Genomic DNA, 13,286 nt, shown 5'->3' on the forward strand with positions numbered 1-13,286 from the left:
AAGTTAGGAGGGCAAGAGCAGCCACTACTGCTTACGGACACAGTAAACCACAGACAATTGAGAGGGAATTTTTTAAACACCAGATCCTTATAGTGGGTAAGTATAGCTGTCAAAAATCTTTATAGGAATCCTAGTTATTTTTCCTGCTACTGTGCTTCTGCACACAGACTTGTGCCTCTGCTTGATCCAGCTCACTACAGCTTTGTATTTTACATCTTCCTCCAACATCTGGATTCCCTCTGTCTCAGTCAGCCATGTTTCTGGCCCAATTTCCTTCAAATCTGTATTAGTGTATCTTCCAAAAGACTTAATAAACCAAACACAATTCTGCAGGGCAGGTCACGTAATCCTGTAACTAATCAAGACATGAGAAATAAACTTTAAAAGAAAGAAAAAAAAAATACACCTGCATGGTGAAAATGAAACTGAGTCGTCATGCTATTACTCCCTTCCTTCCCCCACACATACGTAGCAATCAGGAATAGCAAGAAGTATATCATCCATTTAGCTCACTGGTATTTTCCTGCTAGAAGGATCTTCAGCACTACTCTGTAAAGCACCTAGGAATATTTTTGACAGTTGAAAAAAATTAAGTTTATTTTACACCCATTAACATGATCGTAAACCAAAGGCTGCTCTCTCCATCTCCTCAATACAGATATCCTCCATGGCAGGCTTGTCATTTTTTGCTTTATAATGGAGTCATTTTATTGTATGCAAGAAGCCTCAGGCATTTTGAGCAGCCCATTACTCTTTGCTGCCCACATTCAGATGGCTAATCTGCTATCAGCCAGAAGCTTGACAGACAAAAGGAAAAGGCAGGAAAACAGCACACACGGTTGTCCATGTGCACACACATTTCAGCCACACAGTGTTTTGACAGTAGACCCACAAACCAACAAGGCACACATTCGCTTGCAGTCCTACTTAATGCTTCTGCGGTTGAAGGAAGACATAGGAATTCTTTAAAGGTAGATAGGCTGGAGAGACATTTAAAAAAAAAAAAGGAAGCTTAATTAGGATGCCTATTATGATACATTAATGCACAAATCTGGAAGGCTTTGCTCAGTTAAGTGAGCACGTTGGAACCTGAAAAGTCAAACACATCTTGATTCTGAGAATCTGCTATATGAGACCTTCAAAATGCTTAAAAAATGCTGGCAAAAGTTAGAAAGATGAAATAAAGGCTAAATATAAGCAATTGGAAACTATTAGAACAAGACATTTGGCAAGTTTTCAATTTCAGCACTTCTTTTTTCTTACCTGATCAGAAGAGAACTCAGATTTTTTAAAAAAGTTGTATATTCTTTCCTATATGCCAAACTACTGTGACACCATACATATCCAAAAACAAATGCGGTGAAATGATTTGCATATCATACTGCATAACAAGGAGGTTTTTAATTTTTTTTTAAGAGTTTGAGGTAATTAAATGAAGAAAGCTTGCCACTTCATGTCAAAATAAAGAAAATGCCCATATTTGCTGGAGTTCTTAAGCTTATTACTTATTTTTTTTCTGAAGGAAAGCATCTCAGCGGAGTCACAAGGCAATACTGGCAAAAAATGTTTGTTGAGCACTAGATCTACAGGCAACAGTTTGCATCAAATACCTTGTAAGAATTTTCTGTCACGATCATTTTAAATCTCTGTTGTGTGTCATGATTTTTATTCAACTAAGTCTATTTGTATCCTTTGCAGCTGGAAAGCTAAAATTGTCTGTCTTGTGTAAACTGGCTCAGTTCACAGAAACAGAAAGTCTGCCACTAGTTTTAGTTACTCACACGCTGATGTACAAACCTGTCTCATCCTTTTAAGAAGTCCCTTTCCATCGTGTAACTACCACATCAGCTATGCAGGCTGATCCGTGAAGGCATGATTAATCACGTGGTGAAATACAGAGAACTACGGCATCTTATACTGCACTATGTGTCACTGGAACTATTTCCCTTTTGTGATGCTACAATAACCAGTTCAATTTTGCTTCTCATTTTTATTGAAGTTATTCCACTTTTGTGCAGAAAGAGTCTCCTAGAATTTGGTTGTGATACAGAACTGATTCTATTTTACTGCCACTATTTGTTGTAAGAGTTATTTAGAGTTTCAGGAATATAGTATGTCAGTCAATTTAAAATCTGGAAAAAGTACAAGGTAAGCCTTACTATGAAAAGAAGTTGTCAGAATAGTCTTTTCCATATAATCAGTCTCTGTGGTTTTAATATCATTACAACACTGTTATAAACGACAGAAGTTTACCTTGTGTTACTACAGGGAGCATTCAAGCCAGCCTAACAGATTAAATTATTGGATATAATAATTATACATATGTACATCTACAAAACAAATTCCTGTTGTAAATGCAAATTCACTCTCAGCACTCAGTAGCTAGAATGTATCAAAACAGGTTATTATGAACAAGTTGTCCAAAAATGTGCTCCTATCCAAAGTTTAAAGTTGAGAAGAGCAGTGTTTTCTTGCTGCCTTTGAATCACAGAAGTTCTGAAATCCCGAGTCTTGTCCTGCAGGACGAGTACTTCTCTCTTTCCATGGCCATCTGCAGTATGTCCTCAACAGCTGCAACATCCTTGGCAGTACTCTACAACCTTATCTTTCTCTCTCACATGTACAAGGTAAGAGGGGGAAAAAACCACTACATTTGCATATGTAATTACAGTATAGCTCAGCAGTGAGCGAAAAATTACTGGAAGTTGAGAACAGATATGCCCAATGACCACACCTTAGTTTTTCAAATGAAAACGCTTTGCAAGGAAGGGGAAGGGACAGCAGCAGGGAAGGAAGCCAGTCATTATAGCTCCAGATCTGCTTCAAAGTCCTTATTCACCACCTCATGCTCTTTGCGGGGCCAACTGTACCTAGGTCCTTCCTGTGAACAATAACATAAGAATGAATCCAGTAGTTTGTGACTAGTTCTATTTTGCTCGAATTTATCAAATAGCTGTACAAGGAATACTAGAAAAAAGGGGAAGGGTATGGAAAGATATAAACAAAACAGGACAGAAGACTACACAGGTTACAGATTCCGAACAGTACCTCCTTTTCCAGTCCAGAATTTCACGTGACTTACAGCAGATAGCATACGGGAACTTAAAGAATAAAATGGACTAGAAGGTGGAAAGAAGGAAAATCTGATGCATACCTGAAAGGACACACGGCAGAAATTCCTCGAAGCATTCAGAAAAGCTGTTTAAAAACAAGTGTATTTAGAAAAAGGAACAATTCATCTCCCTTGTGTTTTGCGGCATTAAGAAAAAATGTTATGTTAGACTGGAGAAGCTGTTAGGAAGACAAACAAAAAACCCAACCTGCTTCTTTAAATCAAGTCTACCAGTTTAGCAAAAAGCAACCTAATCCCTGTAATTAAGGTCTGATTTTTCGGTTCTTTAGTTTGCACTTTTTCAGATGGAATAGGTTTCCTCAGGTCTTTTTCAATCAGACCACATTTGTGACGTTTTGTAATTTTATTTTGCTTTCTCCCATATACACTCTGTGGACAGATGTGTCTACAAAATGGACCAGAAAACTGCCCTCAGTGTCTGTCAGACAGAATTTGAAAAGAGATGTTTGCTGAAATAACGAAAACATTTCATATCACGATAACTGAAGGTGCTCCCTAGCATCACTGGCCCAAGTAGCATTTGATCCTAACAAGGATAGGCACACTAGTTCATAGGTAAAAATACTCTCTATCACATCAGACTCTTAACCCCTTTATTTCAAGTGTCATCCATGAAAGTCACTCTCAGGACCACAGTGACAGGCCAGGTTTATAATCCATTTATCTTCAGCACTCTTGCCAGCTCCTCCAATGTTCCTGATCTAACACTTGACTTGTAAAAAGCTAAGAAACAGAAGACCTCGCAGAAAGACAGAGGATATCTGCATCGAATCCAAAAACATACTTAAAAGAAGTACAGAAGAGATAGTTAAGGAAGAGTTGTTCCTTTTCCTTCTGATACACTCCAATATCACATGGGGTTCCTGGCACTTAAAGAAGTAATTTTACATGTCCCTTCACTCAGGAAGGACTGCTACTTATCCTTACAGATCCTAATTGGATAGGATGGAATGTCATCTCAGCACAGGATAGAATTTATCATCTTTTTCACTCTCTGTCCTCAGTCATAATTGAGCTCCCTAACACATTCGGAAGAATACATTCATCATTAGACATGTTCACTTGCTTTACATATTCCTCCAAAAATAGGATAGATGGAACACAATGAAGGCAGAGCAAGGAGGGAGATGCTACCAAACAGAAAGCAAACACTTGTAAAGGAAGCAACAAAGGATGCCAGTTTTCAGGTTTTAACCTTTGGGTGACAGCAGTTGTTAACCAAACTGCTTTACAACAACAGGAGTAAAGTCCTCACATCAAGGAGATTGTGACAGCTGGGAATGACAGCTGAAACGAGGAGAACTGAAACAGTCTGCTTTCAAACATTACTGACTTCTCAAAGATGAGAAAGCGTATTTTTAGTTAACTTCTGTTGCTCTGAAAAAGCATGTTAAAATAAAAGATACAGTTACATTACAGTAATGGCATCAGAAACAAGCACAGAACGAGGCGAAGTGAAAAAGCCTTCTTTCTTCCCTATTCAGGCTTTGGGGACAAATGTGCAAGTCTAAAGAACCCTGGTTAATATGTCAGCACTAACCAACTGAAACATGTGAATCACTGCCTGGCTGCTCCACACGTAAAGATACAAACTTAAGAAGCTGCTTCTTTCTGCTCTACCACCACCTGTCCTCCTGACACGTGAATGTAATCCGTCGGGTACTCACACAAGGAATCAGATGTACAGGCCCAGATACAGGAAGAGAAGACTCGATTCATATATTTTTGCTGCCTGAAAGGTGCTTACATGCTGTGATGATGGGGGTAGTATTTTTCTCAGGAGTACCGAAATAGATTTATAAAGCTATGCTGCATTTAATTGTAGTCAGTATTTTATTTGACAAGTATCACTCTTCTTGACCGGGCTTCCAATTTTCCTCAATTGTCACACAGGAACACTAGTTATTTATGCAAGAAAGGGACAAGTAGATTATTAAATTAACAAACAGCAGCTCAATACAAAAGGAAAACTGACAATAACCCTAGTCTTTCTTTAAAAGAGGAGGGCAAGCAAGGATTAAAAAAGCTGCAACTGTGAACAGTTTTTAAAGATACCAAATTTAAGTTATTGGAAAGAGTAACTTCAAAATAAGATGCTAGGAATTAGACAGCCAGAAAAGCAAACCAAGCCCGAGAAATATCCATGCACTTGATAATTAGCTCAAGAAATGGACTCAAGAGTATCAGAGGCAATGGCTTACTGAGAGGTTTAAAAAAACTTGCCAGTGTAACATGGAAGCAGAAAGCATCACAAAAAACGACACACAAAACCCCCTATAGAATCCTCCAACAATTCCAGTGTTTCAAGGCATCACCTAATCAACTGAGGTCAAAGCTATTTCCCACTGTGATCTTCTCATGCAGCCAACTAGGGACCACATTCATCACTCCCTGGAAGGCCACCAAGGTGCATTGAAAATAAGGTATCAGACCTTCAGTGAGAAGCAGACTACCTCCTTTCCCGCACGGATCCCTGCCCACTCATACATACACCTCTCTCCTCTCCATGGTGCGCTTGAGTTTTTCTTGATTTTTTTTTTAAATTATTAAAGATTTCAAACAGCATTTCCCTCAACAAGAAAGAGTCCCTAAGATAACTGATCTATCGCACTGTCTCATGACTAGAGCTAACCACACATCTTCACTAACGAAGGTGACAGACTGCTCTCCACACCCACCTTGCCTCACGCTGCCCAGGCCCCCCGGGCAGGAGCTGCACCCCCTGCACCCACAGCCACCGCCCACACAGCTCCACCTTAGCAGCAGTAGCCCCCTGGGACAAACAGTAGTGGAGGTAAAACCTAGACTTGGCATGTGTTTGTCCCAGCCAAGCAGACTTCTGAGGCCTGACGTTTATTCACGTGTTTCTGGGGAATTTTTGTTTTAAGGAAGACTTATGCTTTTTTATTTACCTAGTAATCATTTTCAAATATCAGAAATACCAGTTACATGCTGAGATTCTTTAGTCATTACTGTCCCAACAAAACCAATATCCGATTAATACATCTCTGCCCAGATGTTAACCTCTAAGAAAATACTCTTCTAAACACCCCACACATCAGAGTAGGGATGCTGATGTTAACAGTGTCTGTCTTAAGCCAATTCCCTCCTGTTGTGTTTTACTTTATCTACACATCACTGAACGTAAGATGTGGGAATACAAAAAACACCAGAAAACAAAACTCTACTTCTCCAGTGCATCATTACATTAATATTGGCTACACTGACAGGAAACATCACCAATGAAGATACTATGTCAATATCATCTAAAAACGACTAAAGAGAAGACGGAGTTTTGCGTATTGCCATTTGTTTGCTGAAAGTACAAGTATTTCAAAACAATAAATATGATAGAGCTTAAATACTTAAAACAAAAGGAATATTAACTGGTAAATTATAAATCTGTTCTTTTTCTTTAAGGTTCTAGATCAAGCCAAATGCAAGGGTAGTCCCAACGATTAAAAATGGATGAGACTCAGTCTTGCTATGGACTTCCTGTGCGACCTTGGGTAAGTCCCTAGAGAATTTAGTTCTCAAAAATAACAGGCCTATTATAGCTGCCAGAATGAGGCATCAAAGTTTCTGAGACCACAGATGCAAACAAGGTCCTGCTCACTTGCTCGTAATGGAGAAAATCCTACCTGGTAAGCCCTTCTGAAAAATGAAGGTAAGTATGACCAGAACTTCAGGAATATTGATATTAAGTACTTGAAAGTTCATCTGGAACTGTACTTTCAAAACTGATATGAAAGCCTACATAAAACCAGAATTATTTCCATCTTTCAAACTCTTGTTTTGTGTATTTCTGTGAAACCTATCACACATAGATCTTTATGATCTTTAGGTACTGTTAAATATCAGTTTTACAGCCAACGAAGCACACCGTATCCTAATCAGCTAGCAATATCAATTAGTTAGAGTTTTTGAAATGACTACAAACATCTAATGAGCTGAAAGCAATGGACTTATATTTTTGGTAAATACTAATGATTGAATCCAGAGGTAGAGATTCTTATGAGTCATTTGGCTAGATACAGTTCCAGCAGTTTCCCTGCAATATAGAGTAGTTGCTCAAAAATCAGTTAAAAAACAAACAAGCAAAAAACCCACAACCCAAGCTTCCCAGAAGTTGGTTTTATTTCTTTAACGCAGTTGTAGAGTCCCATGCACGTTAAAAATGCCTGTCATCCCTCGCTGGCACTTTAAACACTATTAACACAGATGTTTCCACAAGAAGAAAGGCATTGGGCTGATATTTCTACCTTAGATAACTCCAGCCTCTCCCCTCACCACCGTAAAACTTCTGTAAGAAGAAATGACAGGTTAATACCACCAGCTGACTCCCAGTGGGGAAGAAAGCAGAGGACGGCTGTAGAATCCCTTCCTCCTGCGCTGCCGACAGAGGAACTGGCTTACGGAGAGCCAGGGCCTGGCTGAAGTTGGTTACGCTGATATTAACAGGACCTGTAATAAAGCCCACAGTCTGCAGAAGGACTCAATGGGGAGGGATAGCTGATAAACAGAAAACGTTCAACAGAAAATTTGGGCTGAGTTAACAGAATTCAAATCCTCAGACTTTCAACTAAAAAATTTAATCAGAGTGCCTTCTACAATAGGGAAGCTCATTTCAGAGCAAAAGTTTCATCTACTTTCTACTTTACGTCAACTGTTTCAGCAGCATGATTACTGGAGTCCTCTAAGCACGGAAAACTGTTTGAGGCAACTAGGTAGCTAATGACATTAAAAAACTCTGCTTAACAACTGCTTAAATAACAAGCACTGATGATAGAGAAAAAAATGAAGAGATAATGGCAGTTTTAAGTGTATTCCCATTGTACTTCAGTAGTTAACATTAAAACAGAACTATTACTTGTTTATATGAAAGAAGATTTCCCTGGACTCAAACAGTTAATTCAGTTGTCCATGTAGACCTGTTCACTGTGCCTGGAATTTTAACTCAGGCTACATTCTTCAATTCCCAAATTGCAAATTTAAATTAATGCTGGAGTGAAAACATGATACTGGTGAAAAAGAAAGGGAGGGGGGCAAGAGAAGAAAGGCACAACAAGGAATGTTGTATCCCAAGCGTCACTAACACCTGACATCCTGCCAGTAGTTAACACCTTGGAGCTAACAGAAATACACCGTGCTTCTGCCTTATTCAAAGACACTTACAATCTTCTTACAGTCCTGAGCTTTGTAACAAAACTTCATTTTTATTAGATAATCATTTCATACAAAAAGGGAGGAAATTCAACTGTAAAGCATCTGAAATTGCACTCTAACAAGTCAATCTACATAACCTTTTAGTAATTTAGTAATGTTACTGGGGAGTAAAGAAAAAAAAAAAGCCTGTCTCACACCCTCTCTTCACATATACCTGACAGCATTCGGAATTTACTCAGTTTCATACATTTCTTCTGTTTTACCATTAAATATGCATCTGAAAACCTCAAGGCATACTCATTACTTTCAGAACATCAATATAAAAGGTTGGTATCTTTTTAACCCTCTAGAAAAAGAAGTTTTAAATATTTAGCTTGTTTAACTTGTCTCGCAGCATTGCTGAAGAACAAGATGTGTTACTCTTAGTTTAATAAGAATTAATAGAATTCTACAACATATATGAGAGATGCTAAGAAAGCAACTAATCCTGATCCTGCAAGCCAACTCAGAATAGGAAAACCTTTGCCGATACTGAATCTATTTAAAGACCACACAGGATCCTCACAGTGTGGCAATGCAGATGACTGGCAAAAATCACATCCCTCTTTTTTCCTCCTCATTTCTCTATCAAAAGAGGGGAAGAAGGGGAAAAGGTAGATAGGATGAGAGATTGCCAACCAGTGCTATGTTTCTGCTTTATCAGAATGGTGCCACCATCCCAACACTTCGCTAACTCCTTTGCTGTAGCAGACATTTTCATGTACTGGCCAGAAGTCAAGACAATGACACAGGGTAGTTTTCTTCAGGTATGAAGTGTCAGATTTTCTTTAAGTGGAGGCTTTAACAGCAGCACCAATTGGCTCTTTTGCTGATCCCCTATAGGGGCCAATAAGCAAGGTAGAAAAGGAACCAGCTCTAGAGTTAAGAAGATAAGACCGCCTTTCCAGCTACAGTTAACGCATCAGGATGGCAGCCGCAAGTTGTGACTCCCAAACACAGGAGGGAGAAAAAGCAATAAAAAAGAAACAAAAGTTTACAGTACAAGAATAGCTGTGTTAAGTTTATCAACAGATAAACAGAAGGAAAATTTACAGTATAACTCCTCAATGCCATAGCCCATTATTATTAGCTGGTATACTGGACATCAAGTGCAATCTCTCTCTAATAATCTCATATTCTGTGCAGAAGTGGGGAGAAAAAGGCAACTGGAACAGCATAAAACCGATTTAGTGTATCCTACAAACAAGTCAGTTGCTGAAGCATCTCCTGTACGCTGATCTCTCATCAACAGAAGATACTCACCTATAAGAGCAAAGTGCATTTAAAAATTTAGGGAAAAAAATAAGTTTCATACTTATTTATTTTAAAGGTTAAAGGGTTAACATTTTTTCTAGCCATTTTCTTTAGTAAACATTTGCAAGTCAAACATAAACCCACTGCTGAGAAATCTCTATTATCCAGAATGCATTATCTAACCAATCCTGATGCTTCAATGCACAATGACTTAAGTTGGTTTTAATTCCTCAAAAAAAAGAATCAAAACCTGCCTAAACCAAGACATACTACATTCTACATTGCAGAGCCAGCTAATAAAGACTCAGAGGCTTTTAATAATAAAACAGGTACAGCAATGAGGTCCAAAAGTGATGAAGATGAAAGATACCTGGAATGATACCACGTCTTATACACCTTTTGTTTTCTGCGAGTGATACACGCTGCAGACAAAACGTTTTGTGCTAAACAGCCTCAAATCTGGTTTTCTAATATTAAGCACAAAGGAAAAACACTGACAGCAAGCGTGGTAAATAAATCCCTCCCTTGAGAACGAAAGCAGCAGACAGGAGGGGGCTGACATGCATGCAGGAGAAAACTAAACACCATCTTTTTTTCTACCTGCACAAGTTGCCATTTGCTGCAGCGATCAAGAACCTCTTTTCCCCGTTGATTTCAAAAGCTAGGTTTTCAGAAAATTTCTCTCTCAAGTCATCTGTTGATATGCTTTAAGAGTATGGTATTCAGATCACCGGATCTTTAAGAGAAAAATCCATTTTCTTTCCTGTTCAGGTAAACATGTTTACAGCTCCTGCACAGACGCTGGGTGGTTCAGACTCACATGTCACACACATGTCGTCAGCAACAAGAAAAGCCCCTTTCTCTGATCATCAACATTTTTAATAAGGTAAAGAGAAAAGCACTTTCCAAACTTACCTTTAGCACAGCCAAATCATGAGCTAAATATAAATATTTACACTAGGACGAGGAATTAATAACATGAGCGTGCAAACACAAATACTTGCTAGAAAACGCATACAGCAAAAATAGGAACCCCCCTCCTAAGTTCAAAGCAATCAAATCAACTCGTTAGCCCCTGGAAAGGCCCTTGTTTATCACCCCGTTACGCCCGAAACAGTCAGGATTAGAGAGGCAAAGCACCGATCGTGACTCTGATCTATTTCGGAGACTGTTCACTGCGTATGAAAACATCTCGGATCGCAGGCAAAGCCTTCCGATCTGTGACCCTGCACAGGAAATGCCACATAAAACCTAAAATTGCCAAGGAAGGTTACAAAATCTCCTGCTTTACATCCTATTGCCAAAAGTCGCTACGAGAACCGAACTACTTCTCCATTTTCCAGAAAATAAGTAGAGAGTGGGTGTTACGAGCGTTTATTCCCCCCGCCGTGTACCTTCCAAATGCATCTTAAAGTAACACACGCACCGAAGAGGGGGGAAGGAGGAAAAAAAAAAAAAAAAAAAAGAAGCAACCCCACAGCAGCCCTTAAGTCTGAAACGTAAATGTAATTCCTTATATAGACCAGAGCAGTCGGTCACACACGCACGGAGAGCGGAGCAGGGGCCCCCGGCCAAACCGTTACCACCCATTATTATACAAACAGGTACCTCCGAAGCCAGAGGGAAGGGAAGAAACTTCGCCGCCCGCCCCCGCCGCCCAGGAGCAGCCCTCCCTTCCCCACCGCCCCGGCGGGACCCGGGGCGGGGAGACAGCGCGGCCGCGGGGCGCCGCCGGGGACCGACTCTCGGCGGGGATGGGGAGGAGGCGAGAGCGGCGAGCGGGCGGCAGGGGCGCCGGCCCCCTCCCGCCGGCCCGGGGCGGCCGCGCCGCGCTGCCCCCGCTCGAATCGCTACCCGCTGCGGCCACGGTGCCTTCCCCGCCGCCGGCAGCCTCGGTCCCCGGGTGTGCCCCCCTTACACCCCCCGGTGACGGCTGGCGTCCCCGTCCCCCCCCCCCCGCCGCCCCCCCGAAAGGCGAACGCCAGCCTGCCCCGCGGCGCCGGCCGGGAGCGAGGAGCCGGCCCGCTGCAGGGCGAGCGAGGGGAACTCTGGCGGGCGGCGGAGAGGCGCTCCCGGGCGGGCGGCGGGGCGATCCCTCCCGCGGGGCCGGAGGGAGGGGGAAAGCGGGCGGGGAGGCCCCGCTCCGCCGGGGCGCGCAGGTAACAAGTTTCGGAGTTGGGGCTGCCGAGGCCGGCCGGGCGGCGGAGCCTCCCCCGGCGTTCCCCGCAGGGTTCGGCGTCCCCGCCCGGGCCGGAGGGCGGCGGCGCGGCCGGGGGGGCCCCCCGAGCCCGCTCCCCGCAGCGGCGGCGGCGGGGCGGTAGCGGGGAGGGCGGCGGGGCGTGTGGGGGAAGGCAGCGTGTAACGGTCCCGGACAGGCGGCGGAGTGCGGAGGCACCGCTAGGCGGAGGAGGGAGGCAGGCAGCGAGGCGAGGGAGGCACCAGGTAGCGGATATAACGGTGCGGAGGGAGCCGGGCTCCCGGCGAGGAGCGGCGGGGGAATTACTTTCGCGCCCGCCCGACCCCCCCCCTCCGCGCTCGGGACGGCTCTGCCCGGCCCCCGCCCCGGCCCCGCCGCCGCTCCGGCGCGGCCGGGCCGCTGCCCCGCGGGCTGACTGACCGTTATTGCGCCTCGGGTTCGCCTGCTTCCTGCGCTTACACCTGGGGCCATCCGCCATGATCCTCTCGCTTGTGTCTAAATGCTCCAGTCACCTCCTCCCCCGCCCTCCCCCCTCCCTCCCCTCCCCTCCCCCCCGGACCTGGTTTACGACACTGGGTGGTTTTACTTTTACATCACCTTCCTACACCTAGTGCTCGGCCGGAACCTTGTTGCCAGGGGAGACGGGCGCTTTACGGCAGGACGTTTGAACAGCGGCGGGGGAAAAGTTGCGGCCGCAGGTACCGGGAGCGGCGGCCGCGGCCAGGGGGAGCGGCTCGCGGGGCGGCTGCGGCGCCGCCCGGGGACCCCCCGGCCCGCCGTGGGGTGCGCCCCCCCGAGCCGTCCGCCGGCGGCAGCAGGGGGGGATCCCCGCGGGGCGGGGCGTGCCGGGCCGAGGGGGCGGGATCCCTGGGGCGGGGGTCGGTGGGCGCCGGCCCCCGGGGCGGCGGAGGGGGATCCCTGCCGGCGGCGCGGCCCGCGGGGGAGGTCCGCCCGCCCCGGCATCGCCGCTCTGACGGACCGGCCCGCCGCTCGCCTCCCGCCCCGGGCGGACGGACCCGCTGCCAGGTGCCTCCCGCCCCGCCGCCCTGCGGCCTGCCGGCGCGAGCCACCGGTCGCCGCCCCCAGGTGCCGCGGGGGGCGGGCGAGCCTGGCGGCGCTGAGCCTGTGCCGGCCCTGAGCCTGTGCCGGCCCAGCTTCCTCTCGCCCCCGCGCCGGGCACCTGCCTCTGGCTTTCGAGCGGCGACGGGGCTGTCACCGCCGCGGGCTCCTCTCTTCCCCCGCGCCTGCAGCCTGACCCCCCCGCGGGCGCCCTCACCGTAACGCGGCCGGGGAAGGAAGGAGTCGGGCGGGGAGGGCGGGCGCGGCCGTGTGAGCACGGGCTGATTCACATCGTGACGGTAATCTTGCGTTACAGGTCTAACCGAGAAGCAAACAGCTGGACAAGAGTGATGCTGTTCCCACCGCATCAGAAATCTGTCACTCTGGGGCTTCCCGTAATCCTACCTCCTGCTTTTACAAACAGGAGAAGAGGTATAA

General features: G+C 45.1%; 1 protein-coding gene across 1 annotated transcript in view; it reads right to left on the bottom strand.

Annotated features, from left to right (window-relative positions):
• Positions 1-12,291, bottom strand: part of ZEB1 (zinc finger E-box binding homeobox 1) — a 126,755-nt gene extending 114,464 nt beyond the window's left edge. The window contains exon 1 of the mRNA XM_086614988.1: positions 12,210-12,291. Within this exon, the coding sequence (XP_086471114.1) occupies positions 12,210-12,267 (58 nt within the window). The 5' untranslated portion in view covers positions 12,268-12,291. The remainder of the gene's footprint in view (positions 1-12,209) is intronic.
• Positions 12,292-13,286: the final 995 nt, after the last annotated feature.

The sequence above is a fragment of the Tauraco erythrolophus genome, chromosome 7, assembly GCF_009769465.1.
Source record: "Tauraco erythrolophus isolate bTauEry1 chromosome 7, bTauEry1.pri, whole genome shotgun sequence".
Taxonomy (NCBI): domain Eukaryota; kingdom Metazoa; phylum Chordata; class Aves; order Musophagiformes; family Musophagidae; genus Tauraco; species Tauraco erythrolophus.